Genomic DNA, 27,470 nt, shown 5'->3' on the forward strand with positions numbered 1-27,470 from the left:
TCTGCCTTCTCTGGTCTTTCTTTTGTGGCCAATGTACCTGTAGAACCCCTTCTTGGTATTCTTTGCATCCCTTGCCAAGTTTAGTGCCTTGGCTTTCCTGATCCCATCCCTGCACATCCGCACAGCATTTCTGTACTCTTCCCAGGGCACATGGCCCTGTTTCCACCGTCCGTGCATTTCCTTCTTTTGCAGAAGTTTGACCAGCAGGTCCTTGTTCAACCGTGCTGGTTCCTACCTTCCCTGCTTGATTTATTGCATATGGGAATAGAGAGCTATTGCGCTCTATGGAAAATATCTTTAAATTGTTGCCAGCTCTGATCAGATCCTATGTCCCTAAGGACCGTGTCTCATGGGATCTCATTCACTAATTCTTTGAACAACTGGAAGCTGGCTTTTCTAAAATTCAGGGTCCTGACATGCTCTTAGCCAGGCCCATATCCCTCGAGATCACAAACTCAACCAGGGTGTGGTCACTGCAACCCAGGCTTCCTCCAGTCTTAACCTCTTTAATGAGCTCTTCCACACTGGTGAGCACCAGGTCCAGTAATGCTTCTCCTCTGGTTGGTTTGTCTAATAATTGGACAAGGATTTTGTCCTCAGTGGACTCCAGGAGTCTCCTGGACAGCTTACTGCCTGCCGTGTAGTTTTCCCAGCAAACATCCAGGTGGTTGAAATCCCCCAGGAGGATGAGAGCCTGTGAACACAATGTTTCTTGTGGTTGGAGCAAGAAGGCGTCATCCACAGGCGCCATCCACATCCACATCTCTTGGTCAGGAGGCCTGTAGCAGACCCCAACCACAAGATGTCCTTTCTTGGTCCGGTCCTTAATTTCTGCCCACAGGCTCTCAGCCTGCTCTTGGCTGTTTCTTAGAGGGAACTCTTCACAATCTATCCATTTCTTAACATAGAAGGCAATGCCCCCACACTTCCTTCCCTGCCTATCTCTCCTGTAAAGCTTGTAGCCCTCCATTCCAGTGTTCCAGCTGTGTGATTGGTCCTACCCCGTTTCTGTGATAGTCATTAGATCATAGTTTTGTAATTGCACCTTGGCTTCCAACTCCTCCTGCTTCTTCTGCATGCATTGGTATAGAGGCACTTCAGCTGGGCTATGGGCCACAGTCACCTTTTTAGAGGACTCCTTCCTAATTCCTATAGGATGATTCACAAGTGTTTCCCTGCTGTTTTCTAAAGTATTGGCATTCAGTGGTTCTTTTGAGTCACTTACAGGTACATCCCCATCCACCACTGAATCTAGTTTAAATCCCTACTAATGAGTCCAGCCAGCTTGCTGCCCAAAATGGTCAGCTCTTGCCCCACATGGTCAGGTGCACCCCATCCTGTGTCAGCATGCTTGGTCTCTCAAAAGCACGCCCAAGATCATAGAACCCAAAAGCCTGAACATGACACCAGCCAGTCATTCACCTTATCTGTATGCCACCTCCTCCTTGGGTCCCAGTCTCCAACTGGGAGGACTAAGAAGAACACTACTTGTGCTCCTGATCCCTTCAGCATCTCTCTAAGGGCCATAAAGTCCCTTTTGATGTTTCAGGTCTGATAAGTCTTCCCCTCTAGACCCTTCACCATGTTTATCACTTTTCTTATATTGTGGTGCCCAAAACTGCACACAAGTACACAGGTCTTGGAGGTGTTCAAAACCAGGTTGGACAAGGCCCTGGGCAACCTGATCTAGTGGCTGGAATCCCTACCCATGCAGGGGGGTTGGAGCTACATGATCTTTAAGGTGCCTTCCAACCAAAGCCATTCTATGACTCTATGATTCCTTTGAATCAATCAGAAAATTCTTACAGGTTCATGTTACTCTATGGGGAAGGCAGCTGCGAAGAAGTTCCTGGTAATACAAGTTGCCTTAGCAATTATAAAATAGATTTTGATCCTGTGCCAATTTCTGAGCATTTATCTGCCTGGCAGAGAGAAAGGAAAGTAGGGAATCTCAGGAGATGGAAACATAGAATAGGATTTGGGCTATAGTCCTTTACGTGCTTTAGAATAAAACTTTGTAAAGCCAAAATATTCCTTTTATAGAGAAATGATGCCCGAAGAACTCTCCATATGCCAACATCTCTGAGGTTTGGAATGTGACAAAAATGTGGATTCCAGGGGAAAATAATTCATGTAGTAAAAGTAAATACCATAAGATTTTTGTTTGGTTGGTTGGTTGTCTTTTTGGAATGTCCAGATCTTCAGTTCATTTTTTCATTGTTAAAAGTTGGGTGATATCAAATGTTAAAGGTCAGAGAGAATTCCTGAACCGAAAGGAGGGACCTCACTTGATGTGGCTGCTTTCCTAAGCCAAAGTAAATTTCTTTGACAAGAAGCCAGTATATTTTGTTGACTGAAAAAATACGGTCACACATCGATTATTCAGAAGAGTATACCTCAAGAAAGGACCCAGAAGAAATAACTGTAAATTAGCAGCGAGAAAAATAAGGTTTGACGAGGATTACAGAGGGAAAAAGCATTATCTCTGTTCACATAAGGAAATGAATATGACTGTGATACATCCACAGGGAGCCACTCTGCTGATGAGGAAGGAGGTAGTTTTACCTGGACACCATCCAGGCCATAGCTGCTTTAATCTCATTTCCCTTTTCCTGAAGAGGATGGGTTCAGTTGGTGGCTTCCATACTGTTTTAGATTTCACTTCAGTTGCTTTGTCTGATGACCCTCCCATTAGTTGGATGATGTCGTTTCATCAGCAGAGATAGGTCCATGACTGTTCCTAACTTTCTGAGTTCTTCAACCAGAGCAATAAAATAATTCCAGCCTGTCCTGGTTTTGATTGGGATAGTTAATTTTCTTCATAGCAGCTGGTACGGTGCTGTGTTTTGTATTTAGGAGGAAAATAATGCTGATAACACACCGATGTTTTAGTTGTTGCTGAGCAGCACTTACACGGAGTTAAGGACTTTTCTGCTTCTTGTGCTGCCCTGCCAGAAAGGAGGTTGGGGGTGCACAAGAAGTTGGGAGGGGACAGAACCAGGACAGCTGACCGAAACTGGCCAAAGGGGTACCATTACAGCATCATGCAGAACAATAAAACTGTGAGGGGTTCCAGGGTGGGATGACACTGCTCAGGGACTGGCTGGGTATTGGTTGGCTGGTGGTGTGCAATTGCATTGTACATCACTTGTCTGTTTTTTTTTTTTTTCTAACTATTTTATTTATTAATCTGTCCTCAGCTGATGAGTTCTTGCATTTTTGCCTTTTTTGACTCTCTTCCCACCCCACTGAGGTGGGGGGGAGTGAGTGAATGGTTGTGTGGTGCTTAGCTGCCTGTTAGGTTACACCACGGCACAGCCTCTGTTACTTGTCTCAACTTCTGTGAGTGACACTCGTGTTCAGTATAACACAGAAATATTTAAGTAAACCAAAACCAGCCAAATTTGTGCATATGCACAATGTTCAGAGCTATTTGTTACCTATTGCCACTCCTTCTTTCAGCTCAAACAAGTACAAACCTAACATGTCTGGTAAAGTTAAATATTGAATCAGCATCTCATAATTCCCTGGGGATTCACAGTAGTCATGGCAGGGAAGCAACAACATTCATATATTTATTTGATCTTGAGGTAGGCCAAATCAGACCAGGAACAACCAAGGCTGCTGGGCTCACTCCTAAGACCGGACAGCCCATACTCTGCTACTGTTGGGAAGGAAAGCATCTATTTTGTCTTTGCCTTCCAGCTAACACTGACTAAGGAAACAGTTTCCCACCCTGTAAAAAACTCAAGATTTTAGCCTTTCTTCTGCATCAAGGGAATAAAAACCTGAGCCTTTTGGAGTCAAACACCCAGGAGCTGCGCCTTACAGCAATCAACAATCTAGCCATCTGTCTGTGTCCCAAGGACCTAGGGACCAGCTGCATCATAATCTTGGCTCAGACAGCTGAGGCAATTAGAAAGTTGTGAGAAAAAGGTTTGAGAAAGTCTTAGAGTTGTGCATGACAGGAAAAAAAATTAGAGAGGTAGGACTGCTGAGATGAAGAACAAGGTTTCAGTTTGATAAAACACCACCATGGAAAGGTATAAGAGATCAAGAGAACATCCAGACAGGTCAGTGTCAGCTGAACTTAGGGTCCATTCTAGTGAGCTGCAGAGGTCAACTGATGGCTGCTTGGCTGGATAATACTACTTAGTGTTGCATTAGGGTGGCAAGCAGATCATTGCTTAGCCTAACAGCTTATTATATCTCAGGTTTCTTTTGCATGCATTAGCCAATTAATAATTGCTTCGTACTTCGAAGCTGTATATCACCTGCTTGCAGCCTCTTTGCAAATGGTTAAAGGTACCCAAAGAAAATCATCCAAAAAAGAATTGTTGCATCTGTAATCTCGGGAAGAGAGAACAGAACTGATATTTTGAATAAATGATGTTCCAGACACATGATTTTCTCCTGAAAACAGATATTTTGGTTCCTATGAAATGTTGGCTTTGAAATGAACTGAAATATGCTCAGAAAAATATGCCTTTGGAAACTCTGCAGCTTTCTGCTTTGTACCTTCAAAAAGTAGGTTCAATGTGAAAAGGAATAATGCAACCAGCCATGTGAAGGTCAGATAAATGGAGGCAAAGAGAAAACTCAATAAAGCTTTTTCGTGTGTCCCACAGCCCATGGAAAAGTCCAGATCTTCTCCTAAGGTCCTCCCTCAGACAGCACCAAATTACTGCAAATGTATCTGAGCTAAACTGATGTACAGCTACAACTGCACTAAGACAGGAGTCTATAGGCTGGGCATCACCACTACACTTTTGTGACTGCCAGCCTTGCCAACACAGATATATATTTTTTCCTAGTGTTAAAATAAGGAATGGACTTGTTTCAAAGGCTTCTTTATCTGTAAATCTGCTTGTGTTACTGGTGCACATTCATACAGTCTCTGGGCATGTGCACAAATTCCCTCTCTGTGCACCAGCTCCCCACCCCTCCATGCCCCGAAAGATAACATATCTCAAAGAATAGTTGCATTATTTTTCTAAGCAGGACATTCAACACAGGATATTAAATACAGCACTGATTTTGACCTTATGAGTGAAGCGAGCTATAGCTGTTGTTAGACAAGGAAGTGTCTGGGTGATCAAAGTCAGAGGGAAAAGAAAATGGAATTTTTCTCTTCTTTTGAAAATATCTGAAAACCGTCTTGCACCTCAAAACTGTCTCATTTTCTAAGCCAGTCTAAGAAAAGTCACCAGCCAGAACCTTTTTCTGCATGGAATTCATGCTTGTGAAAAACATCTAACATCTACAGGCACTGGCATAGGAAAGCAATGATTTACAGCACGTGAATTCCCTGTTCCCACTGAGTGACTGACAGGACAGCAGCGAGACAGCTCATGATGGTCATGGACCTGTGACCAGCTTGCACTCTCTTGCAAAGCCCTGCAAGATTCCCTGGAAGTATCTCTTGCCTGAGGGTGGAATTTGTTCCTCAGGCAGAGATGTAAAAGACCAACCTCTTTCCTTGCATATCGTATCACACCAAACACATTTCCACCCACAACACCTACATTGTTTGGAAGGAAAATAAACTGAGAGGCATCTTCTCTAGACTTTCGAAGAAAAGCTATTGTAGCTACACTTGTCTTGTTCTGTCTCTAGGAAATTCTGGAGTCTCAAAAGATTCACTTCATGTCCTCTCCCTGCCTGGAAGTGAAGTGATGCTGTAGGGAGTGATTTTTATTTATTTATTTATTTTTTTGATAGTGCAGTTTGCTGATTCTAGGTGAAAGCTCTGGGTGTAAACTTCAGGTGAAAGGCTGTAGCTTTATGACTTAAACAACACGCAGCCTCGTCAGTGCTAAAAATGTGTTCTCAGTCCTAAATTACAAGGGAGAATAGATGAAATGTTGTTGCTCCTGGGCATAGCCAGCTATCTGAGGTGTTGAAGTAGGGACAAAACCTTTTGGAGACCATGAAATTCCTTCTAAGTCTGACCTCAGGGCAGCTACAGCAGACTTGTATTCCAAATCACAAAATTCCTGAGTACAAATGAGTTTCAGCCTGTCAAATTGAGATACTCTGGTGTAGATGACAAAGCCTGGCTATCAACAGTAGTAAGTGTTCAAAAAACATGAAATTAGCTGTTTTTTGAAAATAATCCAATATGTAAATTAGCTGTCAAAGGGAAACGGAGACAGCTGGTTGGCAGCGTCTAATTTAAAATCTGTTTAAGACCAAATGATATAGTAAAAGGGCTATGACTTTATCATTGCTGTTCCAATACCTTGGCTCTACCTGAATTGCTTTTATATAAACGCTTTGTCTAGCATGAACAAAGTTACTGCTTGTTGAAAAAGAAACAACAACCAAAACCTTTTATTTGACAGCAGAGACCAAATGCAGAAAAACAAACAAACACCTTTAACTGCATCTCTCAAAAGAGCTGGAACTAACACTCTTGGTCTCTTGACTTTGGCTGTAGGAGGTCTGCACTGCTACAGCAGGGCAACGAATCCTCAGCCTGAGGCACACAGATGTGTTTTCCACTGCAGCCGTCTACTCAAGCCCATCCAGCGAAGCATTCAAACCCATGTCTCCTCCAGGCCACGGGCTGTGCCTCTACTGCCTTGGGACATCACCATTATCTTGCCGAGGCTGTTTCCTGAAATAACCTGCTGATATAACCTGAAATTACGAGGGTCAACGACGCTGCAGCCCGCTGGAGCGACGCTTCCCGACACAGCACCCTGGCTACGGCTCAGGCGGTGCAGTCAAGACCTGCGGGTCCAGTGTGGGGACCACCCCGCAGGAGGGAGACAAGCCCACCCTTCCCCCTCCCCGCAGAGCAGCCCCGGTGCCCCAGCCGTCAGCCCGGGCTGCCCCTCGCGGGCAGGCGTGGGCGCTCCACGGGGCGCCCGGGGACCGGCGCCGCCGGCAGCACCCGGCTCCCCGCTCCCCCGGCCCAGCCGCTCGAGCTGCGGCAGCGCGGGCGGCAGAGCTCCCCCAGCCCGGCCCCCGGGGCTGAGCGAGCCGCGCCGCCGCCGCCGCTGCCGCCGCGCCCGCCCGAGGAGCGGAGCCGAGCGGAGCGGAGCCGAGCGGAGCCGAGCGGCGCGGGACGCGTGGCGGTGGCGCAGCCGAGTCGAGCTGGGGCCGCCGCTATTTAGGGCGGGCACGGCGGGCGCCGCCACAGCCAGAGCGGGCGGGCGCGGGACGGCGGGGGCGGCAGGTGAGTGCCGGCCGCGGGGCGATGCCGGGGAGGCGCCGACGGGGCGGCCGCCGCCGCCGCGGTTTGGCCCGGCCGGGCGAGGGGGGAGCCTCCCGCGGTGCCCGGTCGAAGTCGGCTGCTGCGGCGGGAGCCCAGCGGGGACCGGGGGGACCCCTGCCGAGGGGGGTGGGACGGGAAGCGCTCCGTGGGGCTTCTCCGCCGGCGTCGCCTCCCCCCGCCCTGCCGGCCCGTCGGCTCCGGGGCCGGGCTGGCCGCCGGCCCGCGACCCCAGCGCCGGAGGCCGCCGCCGGAGGGGCTCGCGGAGCGGGGCGGGCGGAATTTGCAGGCCGGGGCCTGCGGCGGCCGCCCCCGGCCCGGTGGGAGCTGGTGTGCCCGCGTGGGCCTGCGCGCTCCCCGGCCGCGGGTGAGCGGGGAGAGCTGGCGGCCGAGGAACAGCGGCCGTGGACGTGAGCACGAGTTTATCTTTAAGGGAAGCGTTGTGCTCACAAGCAGTTTGGAGTTTTAAATGATTTACGTTTTGATATTGCAGGTCTCCTTCCCCATTTATACAGTGATATTTGGTAGATGAAGTGAACCGCTTCGGAAGTGTAATTTCTATGTGAAATGATCTGGAGGAAGCCTTGAAACACGGAAAACCGTGTCTCAGAGATCCGTCATGTTGGATTGGTCCTAATATTGACCTACGCCATCCTGATTTGTACCACGAGTGACCCAGCAGTCTGGCTTCTTCCTCTCTCCTGCTTCAGGTATGATGGCGACCAAATGTCACTGCTGTTGTGGTGCTAGCATAAAGCCAGGAGCCCCCATTGTAATGTTATACTCCTGGAGTCATCCTGTTCTTTCCATGTGCATGTACCTGCTTGGGTGTGAGCTGGGGTTTCCAGTTCAAAACTGTCACTTGGAGCCCTTGTTCTGTCACTGTATGTCACTTGTTGCTGCAAACAATGGATGTGAAACACTTTTGGGGATGAGTTTTAGTACTACAGCAAAGAGCAGGAGTTCCAGCAGAATTATAAAACAGCCAAGGACAAGGTTTGCCAGCCCTGGTGGTGGCCAGCAGTGATCATGAGGTAGTCCTAATTTTTCCAGTATACCGTGGACACCAATATGTGAGACATGACAGGGGCTTAAAGGAGAATAAAGTTTCACCAGAGAGACCTTCTCTTCCCCAGTTGTAAGCCTGATGTAAACTCCAGGGAAGAAACGTCCTTCACAAAACTAAGTGGGCAGCTGCCTTCAGAACAGCGGAAAGGTACCTTTGCCAGTAATTGTAATTTCTTTATTGTTGTACTGATGTCAATGGAGTGTTAAACAGGTCATTCCAGGAAGCAATGGCTGAGATCCATGAGGTTTCTCAGGACAGATGTGTTTTTTGTATTTACCCCAAAGTTAAGATGGTATCATAACAAAGAATTTAGCTTGTGCATCATACATTCTTCTTAAATATTAAAATGAACAAATATCACACATATTGTCAATCTGTTGTTTTTCATGTTGCCCGTAACTTTTTTCCCTTTTAATCCCAGATCCTGACTCTCAGAATAGCATCATCACCAGACATCACTCTTAGTTCTCCTGAAATCACAGATTGTTCTGTCTCCTTTGCAGCCAGTGGTCACTCCCTATATCACACTTCTCGTAGGCTAGAAGGAGATCGAAATTGAGCACATGTAATGCAGGCATGTGTGAGTAAATGGCAGAGAATCAGAAAATAGAAAAATCAAATCTGCTCTGTGGTGTGAGCAATGCTGGTTCACAGCATTTTTAGAGTTCTGCAAAGTATATTTTTAAATTCAAACATGTCAAAATGCAGGAAGATGTGATGGGCCTGGCTGCTTTCAGTGTCTTTTACAGAGAGTAAGCATGATGACAGTACACTGTCCTCACCTAAATGCAGAACAAAAATCAGTGGCAAAGTGCTCCTACCTGGCAGAGTCACGGAAATGTTCCTTCCTCCTGTTCATGCTCTGAAACAGTGAAGACTGGGAGCCCTGGTTCCCTGATGGCACCCAGTGAGAAGTTGTTATAAGCAGTTGTGTCATTCCTTACCAGTCGGTGCATCACAGTACCATAAAGCTGAGTCCTGAGCCAGTTTCAGATTTGAACTATGGTGTCCTGCAAAGCTTGCACAGTCTTGGATTTTGGTTCAAGTTTACAGTGTACTGAAATAAAAAAAATAGTATTTGCACTGTTTTACACAGGGCAAAAGGCCCTTTCTAATCCATTTTGCTTCCCCAGTACTGGGCTGTTGGAAATCGTGTTTCAGAAAGATTGTTTAAGCTACCCTTAAAAATTTCTATGACAGAGATGTCACAGTGTCTTCAAGCAATTCTTTTAAGAGCTTCACTACCCTTACCATGTGCAAGGTCTTCTTAACAGCTCAGTTTTCCTTGGTGCAGCTAAATCCCTCTCCTTTCAGTGATATTAGTCATAGCCGTGGGGAACAGACTTTTCCTTCCTGTTCTGCAGCAGGCTTTCATGCATATGAAGTCTGTTGAACATCTCCAGCTGTGTCCTTTCTAGCCCAGACATTCCTGTTCATTCAATTTATTCTCATATATTCACTTTTCTAAAGATCCTCACTGCTTTCCTTTGAGCTCTTCCAATGCGGTCCATATCTTCTTGGGAACACAGTGCCCAAGGCTGAACACAAGGCTTCCATTTAGCTTTGTTCAAGATGAACAGATTAAGATCTATCTGAGGTCCTATTTAAGAATAGGACCAATCTACCAAAGTCTTTGCCACTTTAAAGGGGTACAATATTGCTGACACTGATGACAGTACATGTTGGTCCTACACTATGCAGAGCTGTTATCTAGCTTGTTACACTCCATCATATGCTAGGACAGCTGCTTATTTTTACCTGAACTAAATACAAATCATAGAATCATAGAAACTCAAGGTTGGAAAATATCTACAAGATCATCTAGTCCAACTGTCCTCCCATCACCAATAATACCCACTAAGCTATCAAATCATATCTCATAGCACCTTGTGCAGGTGCTTCTTGAACACCGCCCAGGACGGTGACTCCACCACCTCCCTGGGCGGGCCGTTCCAGTGCCTGACACTCTTAGAGAGAAAAAGTTTTTCCTGATATCTAATCTAAATCTCCCCAGGCACGACTTGTGGCCATTTCGAGTCCTATCATGAGTTACCTGGGAGAAGAAGCTGACCCCCTCTTCACCACAACCTCCCTTCAGGAAGTTGTAGAGGGCAATGAGGCCTCCCCTGAGCCTCCTCTTCTCCAGACTAAACAATCCCAGTGCCCTCAGCCGCTCCTCAGAGGACTTGTGTTCCAGGCCCTTCACCAGCTTTGCAGCCCTTCTCTGGACAAGGCTCCAGGGCCTCAATGTCCTTCTTGTAGTGAGGGGCCCAAAGCTGAACACAGCACTTGAGGTGCAGCCTCACCAGGGCTGAGTACAGGGGGCCGATCACCTCCCTGTTCCTTCTGGCTGCACTATTCCTGACACAAGCCAGGATGCCGTTGGCCTTCTTGGCCACCTGGGCACACTGCTGGCGCATGTTCAGGTGAGCATTGGCCAACACCCCCGGATCCTTTTCCTCTGCACAGCTTTCCAGACACTCTGCCCCAAGCCTGTAGCATTGCATGGGGTCGTTGTGGCCAAAGTGCAGGACCCAGGCCTTGTTGAACCTCATCCCACTGGCCTCTGCCCATCGACCCAACCTGTCCAGGTCCCTCTGGAAGGCCACCCTACCCATCGGCAGATCGACAGTTCCCCCCAACTTGGTGTCATCTGCAAACTTATTGAGGGTAAACTCAATCCCCTCATCTAGGTCATCAATAAAAATATTAAACAGGATAGGCCCTAGTACCGACCCCTGGGGGACACTGCTTGTGACGGGACGCCAGCTGGACTTAACTCCATTAACCACAACTCTCTGGGCATGGCCCTCCTGCCAGTTCTTTATCCAGAGAAGAGTATACCTGTCCAGGCCACGGGCAGCCAGTTTCCTCAGGAGAATACTGTGGGAGACCGTGTCAAAGGCCTTGCTGAAGTCTAGGTAGACTACGTCAACAGGCTTTTCCTCATCCACCAGGTGGGTCACCCAGTCATAGAAGGAGATGAGGTTGGTCAGGCAGGACTTGCCTTTCATGAACCCATGCTGTCTGGGCCTGATCCCCTGGATGCCATGCAGTACAAATACCTTGTACTTGTTCTTATACTCAAATTTGATCTTCTTAATTTTGTTCTCTCATATGCTAAGACCTCTCCAGTGTTATATCACTGGAAGAAGCATACCATCCACTTCACTAACCAAGCCATTACTGAAAGCAGTGCCAGCTGCTGGGCCTTCTAGTTCCCATCACAGTAGAATTACATTCTGCGTGTGTGTAGGTAAACCCGTGTGCTCTCTGACACATCTGGCTGCCAGTTCTGGATGAGGTCATTCAGCCCAAGGTTGTTCCCAGTTTCTTCCTGAATTGCCTCCAGAACAGAGGGTAAGGAGGAGCAGGATAAATGAATGCTTCTTCCAGGAAGTGTAAGGCCATGTTTCTGCAAATGTGCATATTGACTTTATTTACTAGGTGGGGAAGCGCTGCATCAATGGTCACTGTCTTGCCCTCTGAAACTACCTCATTCCCTGTGTTGTCAGTAAGGGGAAAGATGGGGAGTGAAGGGCATGTGGGTGCTCTGATTAAACATATGTAGTTAGGCAGATCGATTCTACTATTGTAGCTTGTATTTTTAAGTCATGACTGTTTATTTCAGTGCAAATATCAGCACATCAACCAATGCCTTCCGAATCCCTCTACAGGCAAAGCTGCATGATACTGTGTGTTGCAGAGCTGTGCGTGGAAAAACTGTATTTCTTCTGGAGTTCTGGACTGGAAAAGAAAACAGGCAAATTAAAAATGGCTAAAGGATAAAAGTGAAACTTGGTGCATTTGGATGGCCCTGAGAAACTGTAATGGACCACTGTGCTTAGAGATGAAGTCTCATGGGAATGGCAGCATACCTTGAAACCGAGTTGAATAAAGCATCAACAGATGATCTGCAGAGCAGAGCACAGTGCAGTGCTGAACTGAGCACAATTAGTTTGGCTGGAGCCTGCAAGTATTTTTCCTTCTTTGTATCTCTTTCCAGCATCTATGATTATGGATTACAGCTGATTATAAAAGTGCCACACATCAGTGTATTATCAGTATTATTCTCATCCTAAATCCAAAACACAGCATCATACCAGGTACTAGGAAGAAAGTTAACTGTATTCCAAGCAAAATCAGGACACAGACATGCCAGGTCAGGCCTTCTGTAGCAATAAGACTGTCCAGATCAGAAACACCATCACTGTACGTGGCCTGAATCCCACTTTGCAGACACTTGGGTATGGCTGTGTTACAAAGGCACCTCTGGGCTTGTCTGCAAACCCAAATTCACTCTGTGCCTCCACTGTGCGCAGGTCAGCTGGCACTGAGAGGCCTTCAGTGTGATGGAAGACTTGGCACAAGGCTACTTCTGGGCATGGGCTCATGCAACCTCATCTTTGCATGCCTATGTGCTGGGCTTCACAGGAACATTTAGTTGCCCATATGTGCCTAGACATCAGTCACCTACATTTGAGCTAATTTTCTGAACTTTCTTTATAGTCAGAGGAGAGAAATCAGTCCTTTTGAGATGAGATTTATCAAATTGTAAGCAACAATATGATCTTTCCTCCTGGTAGTTAACTTAGGTCAGGTGATTGACTGACATGTAGATGACATCTGTGATATATGCTGCTCAGTTGTATGAATTGCATCCGATGTGTTTAATCTCACACAACACTATATCTCATCAGCCCTTACAATTCCACTTATTGTATGGTATTGAATAATAATGGGAGAGGAAACACGAGGAAAGAAAGTCATTGGAGATGTCTGTCATATTTGTCATCAGACACTGTAAGACTGATGGAGTTTAGGTAATGCTAGAGCTAAGTGCCCTAGCTCCTTCCTCCAAAGAAATCATGGTAACATACGCTGTGCTATAGCATTTACCAGCATCACTGCTCACTAAATCCCAACCTTTCTTTTTGATAATGATAGAATCATGGGATGGGTTGGGTTGGAAGGGGCCTTTAAAGATCATCTAGTCCAGCTCCCCTATGATGGGCAGGGACATCTTTCACTAAATCAGGCTGCCCAAAGCCCCATCAGAAGTCATATTTAGTTAAAAGATATATCAGCAGTTGTGGCTTGGCAGTTAGCAATGGGCTGGATAGCTTGTACACACTGGGGGAAGAGAAAGTACTAAACATTGCCAGTACTTGCTTGCTAATTACCATAGTTGCTATTTTAAACTAGGACGTGCTTTTTATACAATTTAGCACTTAGAGTATTGTTCTCTGTATCAAAGAAACAAAATAAGCATACCTGATTTACTTTGAAATAGTCACAATAATCTTAGCATTAGAGATTTAATTGTGCTGCATGAACCGTGCTAGAGTGAACATATGAAATATCATGTATACTTCTCTGGAAACATGAACTCTTTTGTACCAGCTCCCCTTACAGTCAAGGAAGAGAGATGCTCACCCTGAAGGGTGGGTTATTCAAGCTGTCTTAGCAGCTGACCAGCTCTGACTCTCAGATGTCTAAGTGGACTGTGATGAATCCCACCTCAACTTTCTTATTTGCACATGATACATCACTGAAGTAGGGGACAAGGAGAGGAATGCTGAAAAGAGTGTTCATATTACTGAACTAATAATAATCAGTAGAAAACATTATATCCATAGCAAACAGAACTGATATATCAGTGTAGACCTAATGTAATAAAGCTAAGAAAATAAAGTTTTTGTAACAATAAGTTTAGGAAATACACATTTTAATTTGACTAGCAATATAATGCTATCAATCAACAGTTAATCTATACTTATGGTATATGAGATTTGTAATTTCCTAGTATTGGTTAGATAACTGATGAAGTGCAATAGCATGTTGAATTAAGAAATGCTGATGAAGTCATCTCATAGCAAATAAAGGTCAGGAAGGTGCAAAATAGCTATGACCGGAGTATTAAAGCTCTACTTCTGGAAATAGGTCCAAGTATTAAAAAGTTGTTTGGTGTTGATACACCTGAGATCTCACCTGAGATCTCAGAAATGTCTTGAATAATCAGAATAACAATTCTAGCCAGTAACACAGTGGTCTTGCTGCTCCCCATGAGAAATTCAGGTGCAAGGTTGTGCTCCTGTTGATTCAGCTCAGTGTCTAAAGAATTTTTAATCATTTATTCTACTAACGCACATACTTGCTACAAAGGGAATCAGGATCCTGTGAAAAACATCAGGGTGCATGTGAATAGACCTAGGTACATGTATAGATGTGATGCCTACACAGGCAAGTGCCTACACTACCTGCCTGATGGGTAGGCAGGAGGAATTCACCCTTTGTGCTGCACTGTGAGAGGCACCCATAGGGCATTGGCCAAAACGAGGCCCCGTGCTGTGTGCCCAGAGTGCACAGTCCAGCTTCATGGCTATGGGAGAGGGAGGAGAGCAGGTTGAGACCATAAGGAGTGTCTGCTCCCTCCTGCCAGCAAAAGCGGTCCTGTGCTCTGCAAAACCATGCTCAGTCCTCCAGGCAGGAGCACAAGACACCTGAGGGGAACATCACTCTGCCACACACAGTGGGGGTGAGAACAGCGGAGCAAAGAATTGATCTTGCCTTAAGTGCTGAGTGACATTACTGTGGCTTTGAGGGCTGCTGCTTCCTGCAAGTGCTTTAGGCTTTTCCCAAGAACTGTGACTTCTAGCTCTCAATCATTGCTTTAGTGAAAAACAAACGAGCAATTGCAGTTGTGCTCATTCCTCTTTCCCAGGGACAGGGCAGCTTGTCCCAAGCTAACAGGGACAGTTTTTTAGATTCCCCTTGTTTTGCTCTTAGTTTAGTTCATGTACCCAATGCTGAAATGATTTCCTCATCATATGAAGATACTTCTATTCGAGATTACTCTGTTTTCTTTTCAGGTTGCTAACAGTAAGTTCAAATGGCTCATTAGCTTGTGTGTAATGGACAGCAAATAACCACAAATAACCACCATTGCTGTTCTTAAACTTTCTCTCCAATATATTTTTTTGTTCATTTATGATAGCAATGTGGCAGTCGTTCCAGTACATGGTGCTACCTAATTCTATTTTATTGTGCAATGTACATGTGTATATTTTTTTTCTTTTCAAGCTTATTCCATCTCATCTATAGCCTTTGCAAAATGTTGTTCCTTCCCATATGTGTTTCAGACAGCTTAATCCAAAGCCAGGAATCTAGTTAGGACTATGATCACTTTTGCAGCATATCCAGTCCTTCGTACTGATACATGCAAACCTAGTCACATTCCATTTTACTGATTTTACCACCTTTTGACTTCTACACAGTCTGCATTTTCTGTGGACCTAATTTTTCAGTACAATACACTGTCACGTTACTTTGTTTTTCTCCCAGAACATGCATCTTGATTTGACTATGTTCTATGGACTGGCAAATTTCTATAGCTTCTTGAGCAAGTTTTGTCTTTGGTTTGTGTTCTGGTCTCAAAGTTGGACTCCGCAAGCACTCTAATGCTGTGTACTCGAGTCATTGTCCCTAGTATACAAGAACTTACTCAGAAACGTCTCCCTCTTTTGAGTTCTCCTATGAATGTCTTCTTCAAAAATACAAGTATTGTTAGGAGTGCCATCTGCTGTTTGCTAGGTCACACAGAGTGTGTCTTTGTTACTGGTCAAGGTTTGAGCATGACAGAATATGTAGTTTATTTAGGCAAGATAGCAGATTCTATGTTTAAATGAAAAATTAAAGCCAGTTATGAAAAGATAGGAAAGCAAATGGATTTTCATTGGTTTCCTGAAATTTAGCACCGTTCTCAGCCATCCCTGGCTGTTACCCAGCTACAAGGTAGAGCATGTACTCTCTAATTCCTCTGACTTCAGTGTGAAGTTAAAAGAAACATTTTAAATTTCTTAAAAGATATTTCATCATGTTCTCTCCTTTTTCTGCTCTATTCAGTGAAAGAGCAAATTCTGTATTTTCATTTGAATATATATATTTCTGCATATACTACTTACCTCACACCAACACAGATATTCATGGGTTCACCAAAGCATTCTCTTTGCACCTGAGCATTGTCAGAATGTGTTGTCAGCTGCATCATAAAATTGCTTTCTGCAAAAATCATCCTGATGGTAGCTGTACTCCAGAAGGGACAGGAATGTGTCCTGACTTTGTTTATGCTGTGGACTAAGTATCTTCAGAAATTTTGGGCATCTCTCCTGCCTCCTGTGCACGGGCTGCCGTTAAGTATGTTCATTGTCCACACGATGGCACTCTGTTATAACTATCTTTTGGTGCTGTTAACCTCATGTTTGCAAGTGTGCCTACCTTGTCACAGTTTAGAGTTTAAAATGGAGCAACATCTCTCCCTCCCTGCTTTTCCCTTTCTGTGTTACTATAACTATAGAACTGAAACACAAAGCAACTTTTCAAAGGAAGTACCTGGCTTTAGGTAAGCACCTTGGACTATGAAAACATTATTAACATTATTGATGATAACAGTGGTTATCACCAACAGCTAAAATGTGTTCTCTTTTCACACTGAATATGTGCCTTGCTTCAGCAGATCATGAACTGTGCTTTCCATTTGTCTGCTCAGTTAAACAGCAGTGCACTGTCTAAAACTGTCTCTTAATTTCAGTATTGTTTTCCTGTGGTGATGTTCTCTTTTCTTCTTTTTGATGAACTAAAGAGAACTCATCCAATCTCTCCAGGATATCAAAGCATTATTACACACATCCTGGACTTAGCCTGGAACCACTGAATGTGCAGACAGAGGACCTGACCAAAAGGTCCTTCCCCTATGCAGCCTTCAGTACTTTACTTATAAATGAGGGACACAGTCATCCCAGACCATGTCTTGGGTGAAGGAGGGAGACAGTCACAGTCCTGGTCTGTAGTGGCCCTGCATTTGGGACGTGCCACTCTCACCCCACTGGCTGCAGAGGAGGCTGCTATGACAGAGCTGTTCGCTGAGGTTGTATCATCACTATGAAAGATCTTTACTTCAGGATCACTCTGTACCTTGGTTTATCCTCAACCTCACTGTATGGCTCTAAGTTTGCCTTATCCTCCCTTGACTACCAAATCTGCGTGCCATTTTGGGGACAGTAGTGTGAATAAACCAAGGACAGGTTTGGCCTCCTTTGCTCTGTGCCATTCCAGAATGCTCATGTAGCAAGACTTGCCTGCCATCATCCAACACAATCCTGGAGTTTATTCCAAGCTATCCATTGTATGTCATGTGTTCTGCTATGAAAACCTCATCCTGGTAGGCTGTAATCGTGCAATTTGAACTGAAAAAATACCCACATCCCATGGCCAAGGGCACCAGGAGAAGCCCAAGAAGAGGAGTCAAGGACAGTGCTTATGTAGCCAACTCATTTGATAGGATTTCTATCTTGAGAACTGTGGGTGAAAACCTACAATGCATTGTCTGGTAGAGAGACCATACCAGAAAGAGCACCGTGGCCTGACGGCTTCAGCACTGCAAACATAACTTCAGGTACTGCAGCTAAGGGCCTGCAATTACCCACACTGTAGATTGCACATAGTGAAGGCAATTGTACTATCGAGAGAGGGTACTTCAGTTTTCACTCAGTGCTTGTCTTCTCATGCTCCAGAGATCATCTAAACCCTGTCTAGGCAACACATCCCACTGGAAGATTGTTCTCAGCTGAACATGCCAATGGCCTCTTCATCCTTTTGAGCTCACAGTATTTCGGGATGTGTATGTGTTGTAAATACATTTGTGTTCTTCTTTCCTTAATATGTAGCTAAATGTTTCACCTTGTATTTGCCTATATTAAGTTTAATCTAGAGATTGCTTTAGATTTTTTATTCAATGTGTGTAGATTAAGAAAACTAATTATTTTCTTTCTCTGTTTTTCAACAGGAAAATCATTTGTCTCTATTCAGGATTTTTTTTAGTTAAATAAAAGGTAAATTAAATATTAAATTATTGGGAAGACATTCATTTTAGCTGGATAATAACTGAAGTTAATTATGTACTAGCCAAACCACTTATCTTCGGGGTACTCAGCCTCCTCAACCGGAAGTCCGGGACAGGTAGTGTAATAACCCCCCCACAGCTCAGGTGGAAACAGAGACCAGCTGCTCCACCTGAACTGTCACAAGTACATGGGGCCAGATGTGATCCATCTGAGGGTGCTGAGGGAGTTGGCGGATGTGATTGCCGAGCCACCTTCTATCATCTGTCAGCAGTCATGGTCAACCGGAGAGGTCCCAGATGACTGGAGACTTGCTAATGTGACGCTCATCTGTATAATGGTCATAAGGAGGACCCAGGAAACTACAGGCCTGTCAGCCTGACCTCGGTGCCAGGAAAGGTGGTGGAACAGGTCATCTTGAATGCAGTCACACAGCATCTGCGAAACAGCCAGGCGATCAGGCCCAGACAGCATGGGTTCATGAAAGGCAAGTCCTGCCTGACCAACCTCATCTCCTTCTATGACTGGGTGACCCACCTGGTGGATGAGGAAAAGCCTGTTGACGTAGTCTACCTAGACTTCAGCAAGACCTTTGACACAGTCTCCCATAGTATTCTCCTGGGGAAGTTGGCAGCCCGTGGCTTGGACAGGTACACGCTTTGCTGGGTTGAAAACTGGCTGGATGGCTGGACCCAGAGAGTGGTAGTGAATGGAGTTAAATCCAGCTGGCGACTGGTCACCAGTGGTGTTCCCCAGGGGTCAGTGTTGGGGCCCATCCTCTTTAATATCTTTATTGATGACTTGGATGAGGGAATTGAGTGCACCCTCAGTAAGTTTGCATATGACACCAAGTTGGGGGGAAGTGTCAATCTGCTGACGGTAGGGTGGCCCTGCAGAGGGACCTGGACAGGTTGGGTCGATGGGCAGAGGCCAAGGGATGAGGTTCAACATGGCTATGTGCTGGGTCCTACACTTTGGCCACAACAACCCCATGCAATGCTACAGGCTTGGGGCAGAGTGTCTGGAAAGCTGTGCAGAGGAAAAGGATCCGGGGGTGTTGGCCAATGCTCACCTGAACATGAGCCAGCAGTGTGCCCAGGTGGCCAAGAAGGCCAACGGCATCCTGGCTTGTGTCAGGAATAGTGCAGCCAGAAGGAACAGGGAGGTGATCGTCCCCCTGTACTCAGCTCTGGTGAGGCCGCACCTCAAGTGCTGTGTTCAGCTTTGGGCCCCTCACTACAAGAAGGACATTGAGGCCCTGGAGCCTTGTCCAGAGAAGGGCTATGAAACTGCTGAAGGGCCTGGAACACAAGTTGTGTGAGGAGCAGTTGAGGGCACTGGGGATGTTTAGTCTGGAGAAGAGGAGGCTCAGGGGAGACCTTATTGCCCTCTACAACTTCCTGAAGGGAGGTTGTGGTGAGATGGGTTTCAGCCTCTTCTTGCAGGTAACCAGTGATGGGACAAGAGGGAATGGCCTCAAGTTGTGCCAGGGGAGGTTTAGTTTTGAAATGAGAAGTTTCTTTTCAGAAAGAGCAGTCAGACATTGGAATGGGTTGCCCAGGGAGGTGGTGAAGTCACCGTCCCTGGGGGTGTTTAAGGAAAGGTTGGACGTGGTGCTTAGGGACGTGGTTTAGTGGGTGATAGTGGTGGTAGGGGGACAATTGGACCAGATGATCTTGGAGATCATTTCCAACCTTAATAATTCTGTGATTCTATGATACTAAAATACTAATTTTATCTGGAGTACTGTTTTTTTATATCAACAGTAGTGACTGCCAACTCACATAAATTAAGAAAGAAAGTCTCTGAAGCAGGGAAGTACATTCAAAGAAACTTTTAAAAGTAGATCCAGAGCCCCTGATTCCTAAACACTTATGTATGCATGTAACCTTGTTTTCATAGCAATCCACTAAATTTGACATTTATTTATAGTATATGAAGTTAAATCATTAAGAAAATGTGTAAGTCTTTGCAATAGCAGAGATATAGGTTTTAAGAGAATTTTATGTCCATCTGCATATCCCCAGGCAGAGCAACTCCCGGTCAGTTTTATTCAAGTAGCCCAAGAACTTGTGACTAATGGAACTGGATTATGGTTATGTTTAAGTACTACACTATGAGCGTTTATTTATTTATTTATTTATTTATACTTTGTGGTTTCATGCATTATATTGTGTAGAGGTACCTTACTGCTTGTAAGGGAAAAAACATTTTGACTAATTATTCTGCATAAGTCCCTGGTGATAATTTAGGATATAGGTAATATATATTAATGTCTGCACAGTGAATACCCAAGATAAAGTTCTAAGTAGGGAACAAAAATACTGTCAGCCCACACATTCTCAAAATGCTCAGGGAACTAAATCTCCCATTTTATTCTGAAACCAATGAATGATATTTAATAGCTGCCTTGCAGGATTATTGATGTCTGATAGATGCTGCCCTGCCAGTCAGAACATGTAAGAGCTACTCAACATGCTGTACATATTTCTTGGTCAAAGATTCACAACCAGAGACATAGTGTATATGCACAAGTGCAGGATTTTATTAAAATTAAGAATATATGATACTTATATTTTCAGAAATACTTTGGGCATCGAGAACCCAGGTAGATATGGACTTCTATGATTAGAATCCATTTTCCATTTGTCATTTCCATTATCCATTTCTAAGGATTAGAATCCATTTTCAATGGTTTGAAAGTAGCCCCGATGAGGAAGGGCCTTGGGGGTGTTGGTTGACAAGAAGCTTGACATGAGCTGGCAATGTGCATCTGCAGCCCAGAAAGCCAACCGTTTCTGGGGCTGCATCAAAAGCAGTGTGGGCAGCAGGGTGAGGAAGGCGATTCTCCCTCTCTGCTCTGCTCCTGTGAGACCCGACCTGGAGAACTGCATTTAGCTCTGGGGCCCCCAGCGCAAGAAGGACATGGAAGTATTAGAACAAATCCAGAGAAGGGCCACAAAGATGATCAAGGGGCTGGAGCACCTCTCATGGGAAGACAGGCTGAGGGAGTTGGGGTTGTTCACCCTGGAGAAGAGAAGGTTCTGGGGAGACCTTCCAGTACCTAAAGGGGCCCTAAAAGAAAGCTGGGGAGGGACTTCGACAGGGAGTATAGTGATAGGACAAGGAGTAATGTCTTTAAACTAGAAGAGGGTAAATTTAGGTTAGATATTCAGAAGAAATTCTTTAGTATGAGTGATGAGGCACTGGAACAGGTTGCCCAGAGAAGCTGTGGGTGCCCCATTCCTGGAGGTCTTTAAGGCCAGGCTGGATGCGGCTTTGAGCAACCTGATCTAGTGGGAGGTGTCCCTGCCCATGGCAGGGGGGTTGGAAATTGATGATCTTTAAGATCCTTTCCAACCCAAACCATTCTATGATTCTGTGAAATCCTGCAAGCTGTTTCTTTGTCACAGGGTATAGAAACCTAATCTGGACTGCTTTTGAAATTGACTTTCAGTCATGTTAGCCTTATTCGTGGGACAGGAAATAGCCAATGCACTTTAAGTAAGTGATAAATATCAGACTGGAGAATTTTTAGTAGATTTTCTTTTTCTTTTCCTTTGAACACACCACAGAAAACATTGTATGTTTATAAAAATGAATTCAGTAATTCATTATCTTTCAGGCATTGTTTAGTTTCTGTTAGAACTTTTTCCAGTGTCAGGGTGTCTGACTGGTATTTTAAAGATTTATAATTCATTTAACTTCCGACTAGTTCATTTGACTGGAAATACCATGCTTCACAATTTCCCCCCCACCCTCCCACCCTCAGCAGTGATTGATAACTGTTGGAAGTAATAGGACTTCTTATAGGATTGTTCATGTACTGGTGAGTGGATGGCATGCACTTAGTTTTATTTCACATTGTTGGAAATTATCTAATACTGAAAAATGGTTGTTTCTTGGCATATACGGGGAAAAGCTCAATATTACATTTTGCAGTAAATGAAATCAAGATTGGATTTGGCTTTAGTCTTTAGGTAATACGGTCATTGTCTTTAATATTGCTAATCAGTCCGTCTCATGTTTTTGGTTTAGGTTTTCTCCTGTGTGGGATGTGTGGTGAGCCCAGCATTCAGGTAAAGTGCTTTCTTAGACTCTAAAAGTGTAAGCTGTGAAATGACGTACTACTGAGTCAGAGAGTCGGAGGGATGGTAAAGGTGAAATAAAACAAACAAACAAACAAAAAAAAAACAACCTGGAGAAGATAAAGGAAACTTATGTTTGTAAGTGGAACTTTTATTTCTGGCCAAAATGAACAATAACAAATCTACGTGATCAGATGATGCTAAGCCAAAGAGCTCGATGCAACTCAAGATCCAAAGTGCAATGGTATAAACAGGGGTTTTCAACCTCTGCTTAAAATACATAGAAGTCCATTTGCACTTGCCAACTGCAAGACAGCTACGCTTTCCAAAGAGATCTGACTAACTGTCTACAAACCTAATGTCTGTACCTGGCCAGTTTGCAGAAATTATCATAAAGAATAGTATTACTGTACACAGTGTACAGTGTTTTGGGGAATAGTCAAAATGGCTTTTGTAAAGGTAAGTTTGCCTCACAAAACTGTTGAAATAAGTAGGAAAAGTTGACGATTATATGGATTGGTTGAAGTCCAAATTATATAATTCCTTGGATTTTTAAGAGACTTTTGCCAGAGGCTCTCAAAGAAGGTAAATAAAGAAGGCTTAGACTACCTGTGATCTGGAAAGTATGTGAGTACTGAGGTGATGACATCTGCTGATGAGACAAAGCTCTTCAAGCATAGTAAAGACAAGGACTGACTGTTCAGAATTGCAAAGAATGTTAGGTTAAAAAGTGGGAGAAGGGACAGTACAGAGAGATGCAAAAAGTGAGCAAACAGGAAAGAAATCCTGATGTTACCACTCATGTCCTTGGAATTATATTAATTGGGGCTGTTTAATGGAAATGTCAGATGAATGGTCTGTGATGATTAAAAAAGTAAATCTCAGGAACTGTTAGGAAAGAAATTGAGAAGAGAACGGGAATATCATTATGCTGCATCGTTAATCTGTGGTGTATCCACATCTTCAGCTGTGTGATTCTGGTCCCTCTGTCTCAGAAAGAATGTATCAGAGCAGAGAAAGTGTCAGAAAAATGCAACAGAGTTGAGCTGAACCTATGGGCTTTTGTTGGAGACACATGACTGGATTTCTTTGTTTGCTATGGCCATTCTTATGTTTAAAAGTTCTTATCTGCTGAGCCTTTGCTCAGTGTCACAACAGTGTACATTACGAAGAGGGGTGAGCCGTTTTGGAAGAAAAAATCAGAGAGTAATAGTTTAGTATTAAATACGAGATTCTTCTGGGTCCCCTTATTGAAAAAATACACCTAAAAAGAAAAAGCATCTCTAAAAATAAGTCTGACTGACAGAAGGTGGATGTTTACAAAAAAACCCAACAAAACCAGAAAGTATTGTATATTATGTTAGGACTCAGGAGCTTGAGGGAGGCTGTTTGACACGTTAGTGTTTCATGTAGAATATATGATGTTCTTGCTCCACAGATTCCTAACCAAGTGAATCTCAGTTCTCTATCAGATGCTGTGAAGCTGCACTAGTTATGGTTGCTAGAGGCATTTTACATCCATGGTTGGGAGGAAGCCAGCCTGATGGTTATGTTCTTGAAGAAGTTCAGCATCTCTGCTAATAGCCCTCGGATCATGCTTCAAAGCTGTTCATGACCAATATTCAGGATTTCTTTCAAGAAAGCGTGGGCTGGTATAATGTAAGTGACGTTCTGGCACTTGTGAGTGGGTCTGATTAAAAGATCTCAAGGAAATCTGTTTTAGGATGCTCTCTTAAGGTCTGTAAAGATTTCAGGTTACATTACGTGAATCTAAAGAAATGTATGGAAAGCCCGTGGTTTGTATACGTAGATACCTCAACTTCCACAAATCCTGTATCACCATTTTGGACTAAAACATTCACTTTCTTTCTCCAGATCCCCTTAATCAGCCATATTCTTCCTCTTTTGAGGGAATCACCACAAGTCATTACAATCATTCACCATGTGTGCGTGATCAGGAACATCTCAGTACTTGGGACATTCTGTGAGCTTCAGCGCCAATGCACTGAATTCTGGTAACCAACACCGGACTTCAGCATTTGAAGACTGAATGTGTTGAAAAGAAAACCAGAATGGTCTGGAGGAATAAATGAAAACAGACCTTTGCACTGTTCAGAAGCAGGTCCCGATTTACAAACCTGGCAGAAATTATGTTTACAGCAGGAATCCAGACAGCAGTGTATTATATCTTGAGTGCTCTACCAATAGAGTCCTTTATAAATATCAAAAGCCTGACATTCAGATATTAAGAGTGGAAGAGAAAATATTCTTGAGGATAGCTTTGTCCCCAACACTGGGGCATCAGTTACATGCCCAGATATTTCTATTTCAGCCTCCACTTTTCAATATTGATTTATGCAGCTTTGTAGAAGATAAGTTCAGAGAGAAAGTGCAAAGTTCATAAAGAATGACTTTGCCTTCATATACTTAGAAATTTCAAGATGAAAATGAAAAATGCTTGAATTTCAACTTATAGTACTTCTTGTATTATACAGCAGAATCATGTCTGGATGATTATGTTAACATTTTGCTTTAACAATAGCATCACATAAGATGAGATGGAAAATCTACCTTAAGAGAGTACCTCATCTACTGTGCAATCTGATGTTTTCAACAAGTTAATATTTCTTCACTGTTGGACTCAAGTATGAAAAGTTCTATTTCAGCAAAAAGGTGAGCATTTTTCTTCATTGTCCCAGAAAGATTACATTGGAAAGTGAAATCAGTACAGAGGATGACTCAGTATAACCTTTCAGCAGAGCTCTCTCTCCAGAGCTCAGCAAATAAGTCATTAAATTTTACTGAAACACCACTGGCTTTGGATGAAAGGACACTGTTAGGGCTGAAGATATCCCTGTCAGTCCTTCTGTCTGTCATAACTTTGGCAACGATCCTTGCAAATGTTTTTGTTGTTATTACAATTTTTTTGACTAGAAAGCTCCACACACCTGCAAATTACCTCATTGGCTCCTTGGCAGTGACTGATCTTTTAGTGTCTGTTCTAGTGATGCCCATCAGTATTGCTTACACCGTCACCCACACATGGGCCTTTGGCCAAGTGTTGTGTGATATCTGGTTATCGTCAGATATCACATGCTGCACAGCCTCAATCCTACATCTCTGTGTTATTGCACTGGACAGATATTGGGCTATCACAGATGCTTTGGAATATGCCAAACGCCGGACTGCTGGCCGAGCAGTGCTCATGATTGCTGTGGTCTGGATGATTTCTATTAGTATTTCTGTGCCACCATTTTTCTGGAGGCAAGTGAAAGCTCATGAAGAAATTGCAAAATGTACAGTGAACACAGATCAAATTTCCTACACAATTTATTCCACCTGTGGAGCTTTCTACATCCCAACTGTGCTTCTCCTAATCTTGTATGGTAGAATTTATGTAGCAGCTCGATCAAGGATTCTGAAGCCACCCTCATTATATGGGAAACGATTTACTACTGCACACCTGATTACTGGCTCTGCTGGGTCTTCCCTCTGCTCCATTAATGCTAGCCTTCATGAAGGGCATTCCCATTCAAGTGGATCCCCAATATTTATCAATCATGTTAAAATAAAACTTGCAGATAGTATCCTTGAAAGGAAAAGAATTTCTGCTGCAAGAGAAAGGAAAGCCACCAAAACTTTAGGCATTATTCTGGGAGCTTTCATTTTCTGCTGGCTGCCATTTTTTGTCATGTCTCTTGTCCTGCCAATCTGTCAGGATGCATGTTGGTTTCATCCCATCCTACTGGACTTTTTTACATGGTTAGGTTACTTAAACTCATTAATCAATCCAGTCATTTATACAGCTTTTAATGAAGAATTTAAACAGGCTTTCCAAAAACTTATACATTTCAAAAAGTGCTCATCTTGATCCTCTCCTATTGTGTTACTGACTCTTGTGCAATCTTGCAGCCTCCCCTGAGATTTTCTGTGCTTTGATTCCTAGGGTATAGAGCGGTAACTGCCATCTCTGCTGCCCTGTGCTGTGCATGTAACTGGGAACTTCTTGCCAATTTGCTTCTTTCTGTCTGGAATTCTGTATATCATAAGAGAACTTGTCTGTGGTCTCTCCAGTGATCGTTTGTATATGTAAGATCAACATATGAAGTAAGGTTTGTAACAAATGAAAGACTGTGAATCAGAAAGCTAAGTTTTGTTGATGAGATGGCACATACTACCAAGTCTGGCATACCTTTGTAACCTGATGGGAGCAAAACGTGTGCATATTTGCAGGACTTCAGTATTTCTGCTGTATATTATTAGCAATTTATGTAGGCTGAGAAAGTTTCTGGAGAACAGGATCTGATGCCTGTATTTTCTATAGCATGTGTCCAATCCATTTGAAATTGATAAAACCAGTAACTTTTTCAGAAAACATGTGACACAGCCTGCCTGTAAGCAGCAGGGCACAAAGTCATAGCAAGTATGAAAGTTCTGTGGACACTTCACAAACGTATTCATTGAAGCTACACTTCTGGTAAACTGCAGAAAGAAGACAGTTTATTTGAAAACATTTTTACACATTTTATCATGAGTAGAATAGCCAGTGCAGAAATACTGCAAAATAAATAGCATGAAGATTACTGAAAATTACCTTGATTTTATATGTCCTTTTTTTTCTTTCTTCTTTTTTCTTTTCTTTTTCCCACACCCAATCTGAAACAAGAAAATATGTTTAGTACCAGTGTGGAATGACTGGGACATCAGAATGGAGCCAGAAGTCTTACTCCTCAGTTCTAGTACATGTTTATTCCATACCCATAGAAAAATGAAGCAGTGCTAATTCAGCAAGGAAAGCTGAACTTTACTGTGTCTAATCCATGGGCACTCAGACTCCTTTAGGGAGCAACTAAGTGCTTAAGAGTGAGACAATAAAAACCTATTTTTTTAAGTCTTCATGAGAATTGAGAATCTTTAAATGATACGTAGAAACTGTGAACCCCTGGGAAAACATTGAAAGATGTGGGCAACTGAGGGCTGAAGTCTTTAGATAGGTAAAGGTCAACTGCCAAGAGGAAGGAAATAATCAGTTCTCCATATTCATAGAGAGCAAGACAAGAAAACAGGGAAGTAGAAGGCAGAGAATTAAGTGAAATATCAAGAAAACCTTTCTTACAAATTAAGGTTGTTGGAGTAGATATGAAGTCACTATTTCTGTAAGTGTTTGAGAACTTGCCAAATAAACTTCTGTCAGA

At 43.8% G+C, this 27,470-nt stretch overlaps 1 protein-coding gene across 3 annotated transcripts; it reads left to right on the forward strand.

Annotated features, from left to right (window-relative positions):
* The first annotated feature begins 7,241 nt into the window (after positions 1 to 7,241).
* HTR1D (5-hydroxytryptamine receptor 1D) lies at positions 7,242 to 27,411 on the forward strand. 3 transcript variants are annotated; one of them, XR_013941767.1, is made up of 6 exons: positions 7,242 to 7,629; positions 7,713 to 7,929; positions 18,133 to 18,178; positions 22,226 to 22,266; positions 23,714 to 24,948; positions 26,222 to 27,411. XR_013941767.1 is itself a non-coding variant. In XM_080566763.1 (4 exons), the coding sequence occupies exon 4, from the start codon at positions 25,010 to 25,012 to the stop codon at positions 26,144 to 26,146; it is 1,137 nt and encodes a 378-aa protein (XP_080422889.1). In that variant the 5' UTR covers positions 7,792 to 7,929; positions 18,133 to 18,178; positions 22,226 to 22,266; positions 23,714 to 25,009; the 3' UTR covers positions 26,147 to 27,411. The 3 variants fall into 3 exon arrangements, 1 of the variants encoding a protein (XP_080422889.1); XR_013941768.1 differs by lacking the exon at positions 7,242 to 7,629 and having other exon boundaries at positions 7,792 to 7,929; positions 23,714 to 26,387; positions 26,942 to 27,411; XM_080566763.1 differs by lacking the exon at positions 7,242 to 7,629 and having other exon boundaries at positions 7,792 to 7,929; positions 23,714 to 27,411.
* The last annotated feature ends 59 nt before the right edge of the window (positions 27,412 to 27,470 follow it).

Source organism: Anser brachyrhynchus (assembly GCF_964034855.1).
Source record: "Anser brachyrhynchus genome assembly, chromosome: 24".
Taxonomy (NCBI): Eukaryota; Metazoa; Chordata; class Aves; order Anseriformes; family Anatidae; genus Anser; species Anser brachyrhynchus.